Source organism: Anopheles merus, chromosome 2L, assembly GCF_017562075.2.
Source record: "Anopheles merus strain MAF chromosome 2L, AmerM5.1, whole genome shotgun sequence".
Lineage (NCBI taxonomy): Eukaryota > Metazoa > Arthropoda > Insecta > Diptera > Culicidae > Anopheles > Anopheles merus.
This window is the reverse complement of record NC_054083.1, coordinates 30,185,420-30,202,686: the sequence shown is the minus strand read 5'-3', so window position 1 is coordinate 30,202,686 and position 17,267 is coordinate 30,185,420. Positions and strand designations below refer to the sequence as shown.

General features: G+C 45.7%; 3 protein-coding genes across 5 annotated transcripts; all 3 read left to right on the top strand.

Annotated features, from left to right (window-relative positions):
• Positions 1–8,513: 8,513 nt before the first annotated feature.
• LOC121592642 (microfibril-associated glycoprotein 4-like) lies at positions 8,514–9,811 on the top strand. Its single transcript, XM_041914277.1, has 2 exons — positions 8,514–9,518; positions 9,604–9,811. The coding sequence occupies exons 1-2, from the start codon at positions 8,542–8,544 to the stop codon at positions 9,734–9,736; spliced, it is 1,110 nt and encodes a 369-aa protein (XP_041770211.1). The 5' UTR covers positions 8,514–8,541; the 3' UTR covers positions 9,737–9,811.
• Positions 9,812–9,980: 169 nt separating this feature from the next.
• Positions 9,981–10,796, top strand: LOC121593441 (ninjurin-1-like). The gene is made up of 2 exons (XM_041915775.1): positions 9,981–10,165; positions 10,246–10,796. The coding sequence occupies exons 1-2, from the start codon at positions 10,127–10,129 to the stop codon at positions 10,621–10,623; spliced, it is 417 nt and encodes a 138-aa protein (XP_041771709.1). The 5' UTR covers positions 9,981–10,126; the 3' UTR covers positions 10,624–10,796.
• Positions 10,797–12,787: 1,991 nt separating this feature from the next.
• On the top strand, positions 12,788–16,479 carry LOC121593440. 3 transcript variants are annotated; one of them, XM_041915774.1, is made up of 4 exons: positions 12,788–13,381; positions 15,401–15,439; positions 15,500–15,742; positions 15,817–16,479. In XM_041915774.1, exons 1-4 carry the CDS (start codon positions 13,226–13,228, stop codon positions 16,186–16,188), a joined length of 810 nt encoding a protein of 269 aa, XP_041771708.1. In that variant the 5' UTR covers positions 12,788–13,225; the 3' UTR covers positions 16,189–16,479. The 3 variants fall into 3 exon arrangements, with proteins under 3 accessions (XP_041771708.1, XP_041771707.1, XP_041771706.1); XM_041915773.1 differs by having other exon boundaries at positions 12,789–13,018; positions 13,152–13,381; positions 15,401–15,742; XM_041915772.1 differs by having other exon boundaries at positions 12,789–13,381; positions 15,401–15,742.
• The last annotated feature ends 788 nt before the right edge of the window (positions 16,480–17,267 follow it).

Here is a 17,267-nt window from a genome sequence, read left to right as displayed (position 1 = left end):
ATATTTGAAAGCCTTTTGCTCAGTAGCAACCCACATTATTAGAAAAAACCAGTGTAAATGTTTATCATAAATGTAACAAAAAAATCGTCATTTTAGTTGGATTAGGTTTATATGCTTAAAATTTATGCGAATATTTAAAAATATATTTTATAGGATTAGAAAAACGATTGCTGCAATCGGACCTGACACCACACACTGTGCGATTCCCAACCCGCAAAATCCGCCGTTGCTATAAAATCTACGACGTCGAGTAGACGTCGAGTGAACGTCGACTGGACGTCGAGTCTACGTCGAGTTAAATAGTTTACTCGACCAAGCGAATTTTTGAAATAGATTCCCTATCCGCAAAAGGCGGTTTTCGCCGCGATTTTCGACCAAGCGAAAATAAAAATTATGCCATTTGTATGGGGCGAACACACACACAAATTATGGTGGCTGATTATGGATGGGAAGATTATGGTTCTGACTTCTGTTTCGCTCTTGCTCACAGACGATGGTGTCCCGTCCCATTCTCACCATGTTGTAGGCGCAAAGCTATGGCTGTTGCTGCTCTTTCTCGCACGTGAGGGAGTTTTCTTTCTCCTTGTTATTCCCATGTGTGGCATTGGCTGCGAACGATCATCATCGTCCTGATCCGTTAGTTAGTTAAAGGTAAATTGTTAGAAGCAATTGCTCTGGTACATCGAATGCTGCACAAATTCGTGCACGTTTATGTGCCACACTGTACGGACAACGTTTTGTGACTAGCACAACATCACATTTTAGCAACACAGCCCGGCCTTTGGTCCTGAATTTAAAAAAAACCTAAAGCACATGTATGATGTAGATTGTGTGTAGATTTGGAACATTTTATACGGACGAGCAACAATTAAATGCCGCATATTGTATACCCTTTAAACTAAACGGCGGAATGCATTTTAAACGACATTCTGCTGCTCTATTCGACATGCACACAGGCTCATTGAACGCATGATGTGATTAAATCGTTTCCTACGAGGCCAGATGAGTTCGATTCTCATCCGGATCATTCCTCAGGTATGAAGAACTGACTATCCGATAACGTGGTTTTAGTAAGGTAAAGAAGAAGCCGTTACAGCCCGGTCCAAAGTATTGGTCGTTACGTCAAAGAAGAAGATCATTTGTACGGGAGGATGTGGCTTGAATTGCTGCGCTAAGCCTCGGCTCGTAAGGGATGCAAGATCACCTGTACAATAAAGAGATAAGGAAGATGGTCTTATCGGCCAAAGGCTGCAATCGATCACGTGGCTCCACGGAGCGCTGGTATGTGGTCAGCGAGTGCAGTATGCAGTTCGACAGCCACCATCGCGTCCCGTGGGAGCAACGCGTTCGAGTCGGCCTAAATGATCGGGATCGTTTACGGATGGCTCCCACCCGGTAGGACGACCCGCACCCAGTGGCGGATTAACAGGAGCAGAGGCCCTAAGCGGTCACACGAATGTATCGAGCAAGAAGTTATATGAGGAATGCCAAACCAGAGAAGGTTTGTGAAGTAATTTTACTTTTGAACGGGGCCCCACACGGCCGTTTTATTTGCGTACTGGCAGTGGCAGATCTAACGGTAGGCGGACTAGGCGGTCGCCTGGGCCCCGCCGGTTTAGAGGCCCCGTAGATCGTCAGACAAGATCGGTTCTTATCCGCGCCATTCCCCGGATATCGAGAACTGACTATCCGTTAGCGTGATTTTAGTAAATTTTAAAAGTCGTTTCAGCCCTGTCTACAGAATTGCTCGTTACGTCAAAGAAGAAGAAGAAAATTTGTACGGGAGGCTATGAGATTGCAGTGCGGCACGCGGCCTCGGTACGTGGGGGATGGCGAATCACCTGTACAACAAAGAGTGCAGGGAGATGGTAGCGAGCTGTGGGGTTTTATCGGCCACGAGCTGCAAACAACCAAGTGGTTCCATGGAGCGCTAGTATGTTGTCAGTGAGTGCACTAGGTAGTTCGGCAGGTGCCAATCCGACCCGTGGGTGCAACGAGTTCAAGACGACACGAATGAACTGGATCGTTTACGGATGGTTCCGACAGAGAAGGATTACGAAGGATCCGCTCCTCGGAGCCTCACGTGGCCGCTTAGTTTGCGTACTGGCTAATCCGCCCCTGCCCCCCACCTCACTATTGTTTGCCTTAAGGCTTACGGCAAATACAGTTTACTTTTGTTATTCTAAACTATGCTAGCATTATTGAACAGCAATACGAAAGAAAAGGAATGAGAAGGAAAGAAGGGGAAAGGGAGTACATAAAAGGGGGGCTAACAAGAGCGGAAGGGAGCGGAGGAGCAGGAAGGGTGATAGTCGAAGAGGTGAGATGAGAAGATGAAGGCGAGGATTGCGTGTAGCAGCGTTCATTGTTCCCAAGCGACGATGGATTCTAAACAATGGGGGACGAGAGCGAAGCGAACTGGAGGAAGCATACAGGAACGGGGAGGACAAACAGGAAGGGATCAACAAGCATTTTTTGAAAATCGATGTTCTTATTTCTGTATTTTCCACATTGTCCATATCAATCTTATGAGCTGCGGATCGTACAAAGCTGCTTCATCTTTTTCTTAATTGAAACAGTAACCATTGCTTTTCTGCCTGCCTCAGCCACTCCTTTCTTCTTCTCCGCGCAACGACCTACGCGGTCATGCCGGATAATTAAACGTTGCTACGAGAAACGGTCCATACGAGGCTTGAACCCATGGCGAGCAGGTTGCTAAGTCATGCGAGTTGACGTGACCTGTTAGTAATTGGTGTACCCCTAGCGAGATAGGCAGTCCTGGGCCACTAGGATCAAACGGGGCTTGAACGCAGGACGGTCATGTTGTTGTGTTCGGGCAGCACTACAACGAGGGGCAGCCGAATCCAGCCAAGCCATCCATAGAATGCGGGGACGCGTGGAGCAGCTTGGCGCGTGAAAGGACCGGCTGCATCACCGGCATTTGAGGCTCCCCGGGGCCGGATGCCACAACCAATCCCCGAGCGCAGCCGCAGCGCCATCGACCAGCATAAGCGCCAACATAAACGTCACTTACGCATGCTGTGTCAATGGCGAGTTCAGCGACGGGCTAGAACACAACTATCTATGCCACCCGCCAGACAGCGACATGACCGCGCCGCTCCATCCGCAACGATAATGCGTCTCCAAAAAAGGCGAGAGAAGGAGCAAGCCAGACAACGCGAGCGAGCGTTGCATGCGTCAGCCAAGCCGGGGCGGATCGCTCCTCGCTTACAGCATCGAGCGAGAGGCAGGGGAGACGTTCCTTTCTCTCTTCCGAACAGTAGACCCCGGTAATAAAGAAGAAGACAATACAACATGCATCCTTACTTGTAATCCCCATTGGTAGAGAAGGAAGGAGGGAGAGGGGTAGGGGACGATTGGATGGGTTTGTGCATTATTGATAAAAAATAAATTTAAGGACAATATGTGTTCAATGATACCATCCCTCATTTGAACACTTGACTTTCCGTTAAGTTTAACTAAGCATTGGTTGGCTTCACATGTGCGTACTACTGTATTGCTAATTGTCCTTTGATTGATTCTTTTTTTTTGCACAAGCGCAACTAACTGCACTAACAAACAATATAAAACCCGTACGAAGCATGCATTCAATCGATCCGGCAAATAGCTCCAACGGTAGATCGATTCATACATCCACACGACAACTTGCGCGGTTATCAAATCCGGATTCGAACGACGGCTGCAGGCAACGCGCAATGCATCAGCAGCCAAAAAAAACGGGAAGGAAAAAACAATAACCCCAAGTCAAGCGCGCTCACACAAGGTCAAGCATTCGCCAATAGCCGCTGGGAGAAAGAGGGGAATGAAGGAGGCGATGCGAAGCGACGTCACACAAATCAACTGTGATCTGGTAGAACGGATAAAGAAGACAGCAGACAAGCGCTATCACTCCCACCACTAGCAGCATATGAACAGCTGGTGTGATCGCCACAACCGACAAGCAAGGAGTAAGGGGGAGAGCAAGAATCATCTTTTTCTAGCCATCTATAAAATTTATTTTTTGTGGCTGCTATTCTATACAACAACCCAAAATCAGCAAAACCACCCATAATTTTGATGTTTTTCGCCGTGAAATCTATTTCAAAAATTCGCTTGGTCGAGTAAACTATTTAACTCGACGTAGACTCGACGTCCAGTCGACGTTCACTCGACGTCTACTCGACGTCGTAGATTTTATAGCAACGGCGGATTTTGCGGGTTGGGTTTCACGGCGAAAAACATCAAAATTATGGGTGGTTTTGCTGATTTTGGGTTGTTGTATAGAATAGCAGCCACAAAAAATAAATTTTATAGATGGCTAGAAAAAGATGATTCTTGCTCTCCCCCTTACTCCTTGCTTGTCGGTTGTGGCGATCACACCAGCTGTTCATATGCTGCTAGTGGTGGGAGTGATAGCGCTTGTCTGCTGTCTTCTTTATCCGTTCTACCAGATCACAGTTGATTTGTGTGACGTCGCTTCGCATCGCCTCCTTCATTCCCCTCTTTCTCCCAGCGGCTATTGGCGAATGCTTGACCTTGTGTGAGCGCGCTTGACTTGGGGTTATTGTTTTTTTCCTTCCCGTTTTTTTTGGCTGCTGATGCATTGCGCGTTGCCTGCAGCCGTCGTTCGAATCCGGATTTGATAACCGCGCAAGTTGTCGTGTGGATGTATGAATCGATCTACCGTTGGAGCTATTTGCCGGATCGATTGAATGCATGCTTCGTACGGGTTTTATATTGTTTGTTAGTGCAGTTAGTTGCGCTTGTGCAAAAAAAAGAATCAATCAAAGGACAATTAGCAATACAGTAGTACGCACATGTGAAGCCAACCAATGCTTAGTTAAACTTAACGGAAAGTCAAGTGTTCAAATGAGGGATGGTATCATTGAACACATATTGTCCTTAAATTTATTTTTTTATCAATAATGCACAAACCCATCCAATCGTCCCCTACCCCTCTCCCTCCTTCCTTCTCTACCAATGGGGATTACAAGTAAGGATGCATGTTGTATTGTCTTCTTCTTTATTACCGGGGTCTACTGTTCGGAAGAGAGAAAGGAACGTCTCCCCTGCCTCTCGCTCGATGCTGTAAGCGAGGAGCGATCCGTCCCGGCTTGGCTGACGCATGCAACGCTCGCTCGCGTTGTCTGGCTTGCTCCTTCTCTCGCCTTTTTTGGAGACGCATTATCGTTGCGGATGGAGCGGCGCGGTCATGTCGCTGTCTGGCGGGTGGCATAGATAGTTGTGTTCTAGCCCGTCGCTGAACTCGCCATTGACACAGCATGCGTAAGTGACGTTTATGTTGGCGCTTATGCTGGTCGATGGCGCTGCGGCTGCGCTCGGGGATTGGTTGTGGCATCCGGCCCCGGGGAGCCTCAAATGCCGGTGATGCAGCCGGTCCTTTCACGCGCCAAGCTGCTCCACGCGTCCCCGCATTCTATGGATGGCTTGGCTGGATTCGGCTGCCCCTCGTTGTAGTGCTGCCCGAACACAACAACATGACCGTCCTGCGTTCAAGCCCCGTTTGATCCTAGTGGCCCAGGACTGCCTATCTCGCTAGGGGTACACCAATTACTAACAGGTCACGTCAACTCGCATGACTTAGCAACCTGCTCGCCATGGGTTCAAGCCTCGTATGGACCGTTTCTCGTAGCAACGTTTAATTATCCAGCATGACCGCGTAGGTCGTTGCGCGGAGAAGAAGAAAGGAGTGGCTGAGGCAGACAGAAAAGCAATGGTTACTGTTTCAATTAAGAAAAAGATGAAGCAGCTTTGTACGATCCGCAGCTCATAAGATTGATATGGACAATGTGGAAAATACAGAAATAAGAACATCGATTTTCAAAAAATGCTTGTTGATCCCTTCCTGTTTGTCCTCCCCGTTCCTGTATGCTTCCTCCAGTTCGCTTCGCTCTCGTCCCCCATTGTTTAGAATCCATCGTCGCTTGGGAACAATGAACGCTGCTACACGCAATCCTCGCCTTCATCTTCTCATCTCACCTCTTCGACTATCACCCTTCCTGCTCCTCCGCTCCCTTCCGCTCTTGTTAGCCCCCCTTTTATGTACTCCCTTTCCCCTTCTTTCCTTCTCATTCCTTTTCTTTCGTATTGCTGTTCAATAATGCTAGCATAGTTTAGAATAACAAAAGTAAACTGTATTTGCCGTAAGCCTTAAGGCAAACAATAGTGAGGTGGGGGGCAGGGGCGGATTAGCCAGTACGCAAACTAAGCGGCCACGTGAGGCTCCGAGGAGCGGATCCTTCGTAATCCTTCTCTGTCGGAACCATCCGTAAACGATCCAGTTCATTCGTGTCGTCTTGAACTCGTTGCACCCACGGGTCGGATTGGCACCTGCCGAACTACCTAGTGCACTCACTGACAACATACTAGCGCTCCATGGAACCACTTGGTTGTTTGCAGCTCGTGGCCGATAAAACCCCACAGCTCGCTACCATCTCCCTGCACTCTTTGTTGTACAGGTGATTCGCCATCCCCCACGTACCGAGGCCGCGTGCCGCACTGCAATCTCATAGCCTCCCGTACAAATTTTCTTCTTCTTCTTTGACGTAACGAGCAATTCTGTAGACAGGGCTGAAACGACTTTTAAAATTTACTAAAATCACGCTAACGGATAGTCAGTTCTCGATATCCGGGGAATGGCGCGGATAAGAACCGATCTTGTCTGACGATCTACGGGGCCTCTAAACCGGCGGGTAGGCCTAGTCCGCCTACCGTTAGATCTGCCACTGCCAGTACGCAAATAAAACGGCCGTGTGGGGCCCCGTTCAAAAGTAAAATTACTTCACAAACCTTCTCTGGTTTGGCATTCCTCATATAACTTCTTGCTCGATACATTCGTGTGACCGCTTAGGGCCTCTGCTCCTGTTAATCCGCCACTGGGTGCGGGTCGTCCTACCGGGTGGGAGCCATCCGTAAACGATCCCGATCATTTAGGCCGACTCGAACGCGTTGCTCCCACGGGACGCGATGGTGGCTGTCGAACTGCATACTGCACTCGCTGACCACATACCAGCGCTCCGTGGAGCCACGTGATCGATTGCAGCCTTTGGCCGATAAGACCATCTTCCTTATCTCTTTATTGTACAGGTGATCTTGCATCCCTTACGAGCCGAGGCTTAGCGCAGCAATTCAAGCCACATCCTCCCGTACAAATGATCTTCTTCTTTGACGTAACGACCAATACTTTGGACCGGGCTGTAACGGCTTCTTCTTTACCTTACTAAAACCACGTTATCGGATAGTCAGTTCTTCATACCTGAGGAATGATCCGGATGAGAATCGAACTCATCTGGCCTCGTAGGAAACGATTTAATCACAGCATGCGTTCAATGAGCCTGTGTGCATGTCGAATAGAGCAGCAGAATGTCGTTTAAAATGCATTCCGCCGTTTAGTTTAAAGGGTATACAATATGCGGCATTTAATTGTTGCTCGTCCGTATAAAATGTTCCAAATCTACACACAATCTACATCATACATGTGCTTTAGGTTTTTTTTAAATTCAGGACCAAAGGCCGGGCTGTGTTGCTAAAATGTGATGTTGTGCTAGTCACAAAACGTTGTCCGTACAGTGTGGCACATAAACGTGCACGAATTTGTGCAGCATTCGATGTACCAGAGCAATTGCTTCTAACAATTTACCTTTAACTAACTAACGGATCAGGACGATGATGATCGTTCGCAGCCAATGCCACACATGGGAATAACAAGGAGAAAGAAAACTCCCTCACGTGCGAGAAAGAGCAGCAACAGCCATAGCTTTGCGCCTACAACATGGTGAGAATGGGACGGGACACCATCGTCTGTGAGCAAGAGCGAAACAGAAGTCAGAACCATAATCTTCCCATCCATAATCAGCCACCATAATTTGTGTGTGTGTGTTCGCCCCATACAAATGGCATAATTTTTATTTTCGCTTGGTCGAAAATCGCGGCGAAAACCGCCTTTTGCGGATAGGGTCAACGACTGAAAACAAATCGCGTCTGCGTACATTTTCAAATTGAACATTTGTCGTTTCAGATTTATTGTTTTCTCATTCTTAAAAAAATCGTTCGCTTTTTTATTATAGGACTTTCGAGATTAATTTTATGATAAAAATTTAAGTGTCAATTCACTTCTGATCATTAAAATTTAAAACATTTTACATAAAAATTTAATTGGATTAAATTTAACACCACGGCATTCACAAAATTTCATTAAAAACAGGTTTTTCTACAGCGTGTGTCGTACATTAATGACGTTAAGCGTATGAATACCGTAAAAAAGAAGCAAATACATGCTGCTGCACCAGCACACTGCTCTACAGAACAAATGAATCATAAACGTATTGCGTGTTTCACATATGTTTTATCACATCTCACCCAAAACCATACCATTGCCATGCGGTTAATCCCAAAAGGATGCGGTTTTTTTGCTGTTGTTTGATTGCGTCCTCGATCCACTCTTTCGTATATAAGCGACACTTCCATACGCTTTGTAAGTAAGTTTCGTTGTGAAGTGTTGTCGGAAGCGGGTGTAAAAAAATGCGAACCAAATTATCGCTTTTTCTGCTGTGTTGCTGCCACACTGCTCTGGCCACAGTGAGCGTCGCAGAAAATGCATCCGTTCCGGCAACGGCACCATCCGGATTTGGCTTCGAAATGCTGCTGGCAAAGTTAACCTCCCTCGAGTACCATTTCATCGAGAAGCAGCTACAGTCCGAGGAAAGGATCACCACTCTAAGCACCCGCATCGATAGTCTCGTAAAGTCGGTGGAAAACTTAGCCTGGATTGCGCAGCAAACCGCCAAAACGGTCACGCTGCTCGGGCTGAGCGACGAGCACGCGCAGCAAAATTTTACCGTCCTGCAGCGCGATGTTACCGAGCTGCTGGCCAAACAGCACCATCTCGTAACGAAGGAACAGCTTGGCGAGTATTTGCTGAAGCGAAACGCAACCTGCAGCATGGCGCCCGCTTTGCCACTCTCCGGTGATAAGCAGTCGGCGGTGTATCCGTCCTGCGGCAAGGTACCGTTCGCAGCGTCCGGTGTGTACCAGATACGGCCCGAGTATCCCTTCAAGGAACCGATCACGGTGCGGTGCGACCAGGAGTACGAGTCGGGCGGGTGGGTTGTGATTCAGCAGCGGTTCGACGGTTCGATCAACTTCTACCGGGCCTGGGACGAGTACTACGAAGGCTTCGGCAATCTGAACGGCGAGTTTTGGCTGGGCCTGGGGCTTATCCATCAGCTAACCGAGTCGGCACCGCACGAGCTGGCGATCCTGCTGGAGGATTTCGAGGGCAACCGGACGGTGGCCCGGTACGAGCGGTTTGCAATCGGCAATGTGGGCCAAAAGTTTGCGCTGCTCGTAATCGACGGCTACAGCGGTACGGCCGGCGACTCGTTGAGCGATTTGAAGGGGATGCCCTTTACGACGAAAGATGAGGACCGAGATGCATCGACTGAGAACTGTGCGGTCACGTACACTGGCGCATGGTGGTATAGAGCCTGCCATCAAAGGTGATTTTAATGAGCCTTCGTTTAATTCCTGTTAGCTTTATTGATGTTTGCTTTTATTTGCTCTTTTTGTTTTGTTTAATTGCAGCAACTTGAACGGAAAGTATTTGCGCGGTGAAACGAAAGAGTTCGCCACGAGCATGGTTTGGAAATCGTTCCGTGGGTACCATTACTCGCTCAAGTCGTCGAAGATGATGATAAGACCGAAATTAATGACATGATATCAATTTTTATTTAAAATAAAACTCAATTGGCAAACTCTCAGAAAATTAAAACAAATATATATATGAACTGAATAAAACATAACAAAATTACAGTCAATTTATTTTATTCAAAAAAAAATCACTTAAAAGAAAAAAAATAAATGGACCATTAAAAAAAACAAACTACCAACCCAAGCGACGAACCCTGCAACTCATGCGCACCGACACTACCGCGGTTTATTTTCGTTTGCAGCGAGCATGATTTTGTTGTATTCATTCCGTCAGCGCGCTTAGTTGTCGTCGCGGAATCTATCTGGCCGCACACACCAGACGCAGCCCGGGAATAGAGACTTTTGTTTGTTGTTTTCGTTCATTCGTTCGTTCGATCCCTCCCACCGGGTGCATAAAATGGCCCTAAACATTAACGACGGTTCACTGTCACCTACCGTAAGTATGGCCCTTTGGTTTCAGGGGAGCCTATAAAAACGAAATACACTCAATCCACATCCAACCTATCCTGATTGTAGGTCGAACAGGGTGCCGCCGGGCTGCCACTGCCCGAGGTAATACCGAACGTGAATGTGTACCAGCAGAAGAAAACGCTAGCCCAGGGCATGATGGACCTGGCGCTGCTGTCCGCCAATGCGAACCAGCTTCGGTACGTGCTGGAAACGTACGAGCGTCATCCGTACTACATCTTCAGCCTAATCTTTATCTCCGTCAGCCTGCTGGTACAGGTAGCGGTCGGCGTCGGCCTGATCATGAACAGCCGGTACGACGTGAACGATCGGAAAGAGATATGCAAGGCAAACAAGATCAACGACCTCATCACGATCGGCATCTTTGTTATAACGCTGGTCAATGTGATGATTTCCGCGTTTGGGGTGGCGCCGCGTAAAGCGTGAGTGTTAAAGTGCGAGTGTGTGTGTCAGAAACTGGCTAGAGTGCAAATTGAAATTACGTTGTACCGAAGAAGTGCAAAAGCGTAAAATGCGCCAAAATGTGTGAAAGGTTGAGCAAATAAGAGAGAGAGAGATGGAGCAGAGAGAGAGAGAGAGAGAGAGAGAGAGAGAGAGAGTAAAAATTCGTCAAGCGCCCACATCGAATTCGTGTGAAAATTACACTTTACGATGCACCTGCTACCGTAGCGTTAGTCATCAATCGAAAGGGAAAACCCTACACATCGCAGTGAAGCTTGGTGTTGTTGAACAGGTTTCCAAGAATATTTAAAAATGCAACACAACATGAAAACGAAATACCTCGTAAAGAACACCCCTGCACAACAGAAACTTCCTCTGCAGAATGCCCCTTTAGTTTTATGCAACGCTAATCTTATGTAAATTATTTTCCTCCCCGCAACACGAACAGTGCTTCTGCAGCAGCAGGGCAGTTATTAGCTTGTTCTGGGTTGCAAAAATGGAAAAACAAATTTGCCAAAACTCGAAGACTTAGAAGAAGATAAGCAGTGCCAGCGCCCGGCCTCATGGGGTAATAAATGATATTATGCGGTTAAGCAACGACCCTTATCTCCATCATAGTGCGAAGAAATATGACCTTGTACAGTGTTTGGTAGAGCTTTGTTTTACAAATAAAATAACAATAAGTTACAACTAGAGACGCCGTCGCATGTCTAGAGTACATTTACCTTATTAATTAAATTAAAAACAAAACCCCCGAAATAAAACCCCAACCATATTCTCTGAAAACAGTGTGCGACATTGTAACACACAAGTGTTAAGCAGCTCAAAAATGGAATTTATCTTCAAAAATGGTTCTAAACTCGCCGCATATGTTTACACGATCAATTTACGAACAATATGACGAATGCGTTTCAGGAGCGGGCACCATCAAGAGAAACACAAACGTCTAGCCACCGAGCAATACACCGAAAACCGGTGTTTCCAATTCCCAATTCCGAGTGACCCATTGCGTCACGCGTGCCCAGAAGAACAGAACGTCGCAAAGCAGAACGAACTTTAAAAATCGCCGTCCATTAAGTCCACCATTCGTCGATCGTCTCCCCCCGCCAGCGAGCCCTCGGACCCGCGGCTGTTCAACCCCTTCCAGCAACGGCAGGGGCTGCGTACATATCACATGACGTTCGTATGGATTCCCCGCGAAAAGCCCGCCCGGCCCGAACCGGGACCGATTGGAAACCGGTTAGCACGCAATTGTGGGACGGTCGAAAAGCGAACGGTCAGATTGTTGGTGACTCGATGACTCGTGTGAAAAGTTGGAAGAAAACGAATTGAAAGGTATGAAATAAGTTAAATTTGTAGAAAAGACAATACCTAGTAAAAGTTGTTAGAAATAAGATGTTAATACATAAATAATTAACAAACAAAATGAGAAATAGCTCGTGGTAAAAACATACAAAGCATAAAAACCCAATTATTATATAAATGATGGATAAAGAAAAACATGGAATATGAAAAATATGAAAAAATAGACATGCCCAACAAACGAACTAAATGTTATTAGCTTTGTTAAATTTTTGGTCAATAGAACACATAGTTAAATAAAACATGACAAATAAGAGGAAAACACATAAGCAAATTAATAAAGAAAAATATAAATAATACATGGAAGAAACCGTCAAAGCAGAAAAAACTTATGATTATTCTAAAAATAAATAAATAAATAAATAAATGAATAAATAAATAAATAAATGAATAAATAAATTAATGAATAAATAAACAAATAAATAGCAATTATATCTAAAGTAATAGAATAAATAAATACTTCAAAGAACAAGCAAACCTAACGCTCACCATCAATCAGAACTACTGGATCACTGGTTGGTCTATGATTTTTTTTTTAATTTTATAAATCTTTGTTACATTTCCTACTGTTTAAAAGATCTTTTTTATAAATTGCCTTAATAATGTGAAATAAATTCTAAAATACGTATAATAAGCACCCAAACACTTCTCTACCAACCCAACCGCACACACCCGTCCGTCCCCGTATTACGACCGTAACCACACACAAACTAACGCAAGGATACATTTGGCTCGACTTTCCGCAAAACTCAGGCCCGATTCGCACAAATGCGCCAAACGCGCGCTCAGTTCGTGTCGAGCCGCTCAGCGGTACAGTGTTTACACATCGGTCTCCCTCCCATTCTGTGTCGTGTTTTGCTGTCCAGACAAAAAACAACGTGCCCAACGGAGTGTGTAACGGTGCTCGAGTCGAAAAACGGGCAACGGCTTATTGTTTCCACTGCTTGATTCACCGGGAAGCAGTCGGTCAAGTGGATCCAGGGCGGGTGTAATTATTCGCAAGACACTGGCACAAACGGTGTGTTGTTAACCCCTTCCCCGTGGGGTGTGTGTTTGTGTTTGACCCCTGTCAGTTAAGTGAAATAATTGTGAATAATTTAACATTTGCTGTTTCTTTTTGTTGTGGCTGTACATTATCGGTGGAATTAAAGTCGAATCAGTTTGCGCTGGTGTGAGTGAGAAGTGAATTTTGAGCTCGAAACGATCAAGTGTTCTGCCCAACATCATGACGTCCACCGTAGAGAAAGACACATCAGCGGTGGAAATAAACATCGAAGAGACCGCCGGCAGCGACATGCCAGATGCTGGCCGCGCCACTGCCAACCCAGCGCACGCCCTTACCGCACGCCCCAACGGTCGCAATCGTAGCCGGTCGAACAGTGTGAGTATTGGTATTGTGTGTTTTCGCTTTATGCTTCTCCATCGGTACAACATGATCATCGCATGATGATCACGGCCCGCGCCCTGAATCACATCGGTCAGCGCGACGCACACAGGGCGGCGCGGGAAACGCGCATGATGACGCATATTTGATTCGGTGTTGCGCGGAAGCGACTCCACACATATATCGCGAGGCGAATACCGAGCGCCAGCATTAAGATGAATTCTCAACCGCACGATTACAACGCGATTGTTGTTCCGCCACAACGGACCCAGCAAACACCATTCGTTCGACTGTCACCCGAACCGGTTTGATGACATTACAGATTCCACGCCGATCGAGTGACAACATTCTAAAGCATGCCTATGCTTCTTGCTTCCCCTAAAGGGCACATTCCTGTGCTTATCGTCTGTCCTTGGAGCGGCTTGCTTAGAGCTTATTAACGCGCGGTATAGATCGCTGCTTCCAGTGTTGTCATGCCGCACATGAAATTCTATCCATATCGTGAGTGAATCCCCCTTTTATTGGCAGCTGATTGGTGTTGTTTTTCTCTGTGCATTGCTGTACAGATTTGATTGGAATTGGGCAGCTCAATTGTATTTAAATTTGTGCTACTTTCCCACTCCTTACGCTGTGCCGTTTTGAGGGGGGCTATTCGTAGCCTTGTTGCAAACAGTGACGTTAATCCTTTGCTTCGCGCATGTGGTAAGAACGTTTAATTGTGTTTAAATTACGATTTTCGTACGAGCATTACAGCATCGTTTTGCAATTGGTTTCGCTTGCTGCCAGTAGTGCATGATAAGTGCAATTAATGCCAGTAAACAGCGTGAACAGTGTGTGATAAGCGACCGAGTTCTTACACGAAGGCAGCATTCTTTGTGACTTCAAAAGCAAGGGTGTCGAACTTTTTGGAGTTTATAAACAAAAAACAAACAGTGGGGGCCTTCACGATTCTAGTTAGTTTGTTGTATGGAGTTTGACAGTTGCAGGCTGAAATCATTGAAACACTCCATACAAAACCACACAAAAAACTAGCCTGCAATTTTCAGTCTAGATTATTCTACCAACAAAACTAGAATTAGATTCGAGTACCTGCTCGAAAACACGGGCTTGTTTACATTTATCCCAAGGTGCATTAAAGAGATCTGGTGATGGAATCCAGAATCAAAGTGCATGTAGTCCAGGTGGTCCCATAGCATGTTTTATAACCAAATTTGAATATCACTTTTGACAGGATGGGTGAAAACTTTTGTTCAAACAAGCTTTCTGAAGGCATGACGAATACACAAAACACTCTTAAAATCTTCATTCAGAAACAGAAGCGATAAAAATCAGTCTTCTAAATTCATATACCTTGGGATAAGCCCACCTGTATATTATACCCACTTAGATAGCTGCTCGAAAACTGATATACAATGCAAAAAGCTGACAGGCTGAAATTTCAGCCTACGAGCTTAAAACGGAAAGGCCCCCAGTAAAAACAATGCATACAATATTGTTTTATAAACTATAATAAGGCTACATTTCTGTTCCACACCCTTGACACATGTTCAAAGCTTCTGCTTGATAAAGAAAACCACAGATACACAAAACACTGCCCGTACGTGACATAACGACGGGCGCCAACGGTCCAATCCAACGCTTGTGGCTCATATCAATCTCCGAAGACGCTTCCGCCTCGCGATCCGCTACACTTATCTTGTCTGCCGTATGTTTCCGCTTATGATTTGCTCATTTTTAAGTGCTTTTTTACATCTCGAAACCATCTCGCATGCAATGCACTCGATGCAAACGAAAAGGCAAGCAATATAACTTTCACCCTGCAATTTAAGCAGTTTTGGCGCGTTCGTTGATCTCTGGCTGGGCAGCTTGCTGCGGATGCAGGTCAGCAAAAACTTTCGGCGCAGAAACTCTCTCGATCTCTTCACGGGTGGTGTGAAATGGGTGTTTTTTAATGCAGGTTGAGATGTAAAATGATTTTTTTTCTTTTCTCTCTCTGTTTCCTTTCTCCGAAAACAGCGTTCACCATCTCGCCGAGCAAAGCGTGACACAGAGAAGGCTCGTACCGATGCGATTCCCCTTCTGCCCATACCTAACGAATCGAATCTTCCTCGGCAGGAACCGCCAATGGCTGGGTCCGAGCTGGACGATGACGACGAGCTGGACGATGGGGTGGATCTGGACGATCCCAAGAGCAATCGGGGCATCGACAGTGGCTTCCTCGACCCAGTCGACAATGGGTCCGTCGATACGGGAGTGTCGCGGGCGGGACGACGCGGAGGCCGTCGCAATCAGGCACCGGCCGGGCCAACGTATCGCCCAGGGTTTGCACCGACATTCGATGCCGATGGGACACGTGTTGTAAGTAATGAGGGTGCGCAGCGTTGTTTCGTTCCAATGGTTGTGTTAATAATGTGGCTTTACCCCTTTCCCAGGTACAAACTACGGCCAGCGGACAGGTCATACCGGACGTGAATGTGTACCAGCAGAAGAAGAACCTTGCGCAGGGCATGATGGATCTGGCGCTACTGTCCGCCAACGCCAATCAGCTCCGGTACGTGCTGGAGTCGTACAGCCGCCATCCGTACTTCTACGTCAATCTGGTGTTCATCTCGACCAGCATCATTGCACAGGTAGCGGTCGGCATTGGGCTGATCTGGAAGAGCCGGTACGACATCAAGAAGGAGAACGATTTTTGTAAAGCCGATCGGATCAACAATCTCATCACGATCGGCATCTTCATCATTACGCTCGTGAACGTGCTGATATCGGCGTTTGGTGTTGCCGAGCCGCAGGCGGTCGTGTGACGGCACTGTGCTGTTTTGGGAGTATGTGTAATTTAAACTATGTTGTCAGTATCATATAGAGTAGCATTTAGGTTAGGATGTTAGGATAGGAGCAAATAGTGGAGTTTCGACGATTTCGATCCAAATAACTTAACCATGGTCCATTGGTTGTTTTAATCAAAATAAAATTATGTATTTTATGAACCTTTTTAGTGAAAAGTTACTACTGTAAATTGACTATCAGTAATGTTACTAACGATAAGCATTTGCGCGAACACTACCACAAAAACAAAAAGAAATTAACACTTCTAATATATCATTCATACACTGCGTGTGTTCGTTGACTTTACACTTCGTTTTTGCACCCACCACAGACCACTGCGGGCGTTTCAAATGTAAAGAGAGAAGAACAATTGACCAAACAGCTGTATTAACAATAAAGTGAAATATGATAAAAACATTCCTCAGTAAATATAAAGTGTTTTTTTTTTCTACACATTTTAATGGCTGTAATCCCTGTGTTATACTGTTGTGCACAATATTGCATGCTTTTACATTTTACCATTGCATGAAAGATATTGTACTCAATGCATGGATTGCAGGGTTATTGGACAACATTGAAATAGATTAAAATGCAAGCTATTTAAATTTATTGTTGTTTATAAAAAAGTTGATCGAATAATTGTTGGTTGCAAAAATGTTTGTCGCATAAATCTTGGTCGCAAGTCTTGGTTTTATAATTTGGTAAAAAGAACTTATAACTCAGGTTCCACGCAAGTCATAAAATTTCATGCAAAATGAGTAAAAATATCGTCAGGATTTTAGCATGGATTACGTAAAACGTATTTTATACTGTTAAGTCAATAAAATTACAAACCAAATTCATTTTATGATGCGCTATTTCCTAATCGGGGCGAGATTTTCAGTACTTTTGCATACAATTTTAAGACATGCGTCCAACCTGGGTTATAAGTTCATTTTACCAAACATTCTTGATCGCATAAATATTGATCACATAACTCTTGGTAGCAAAACTGTTGGTCGCAAAACTCTAGGTCACAAAAATCTTGATCACAAAATGCAAACCAACCGTTTCCACC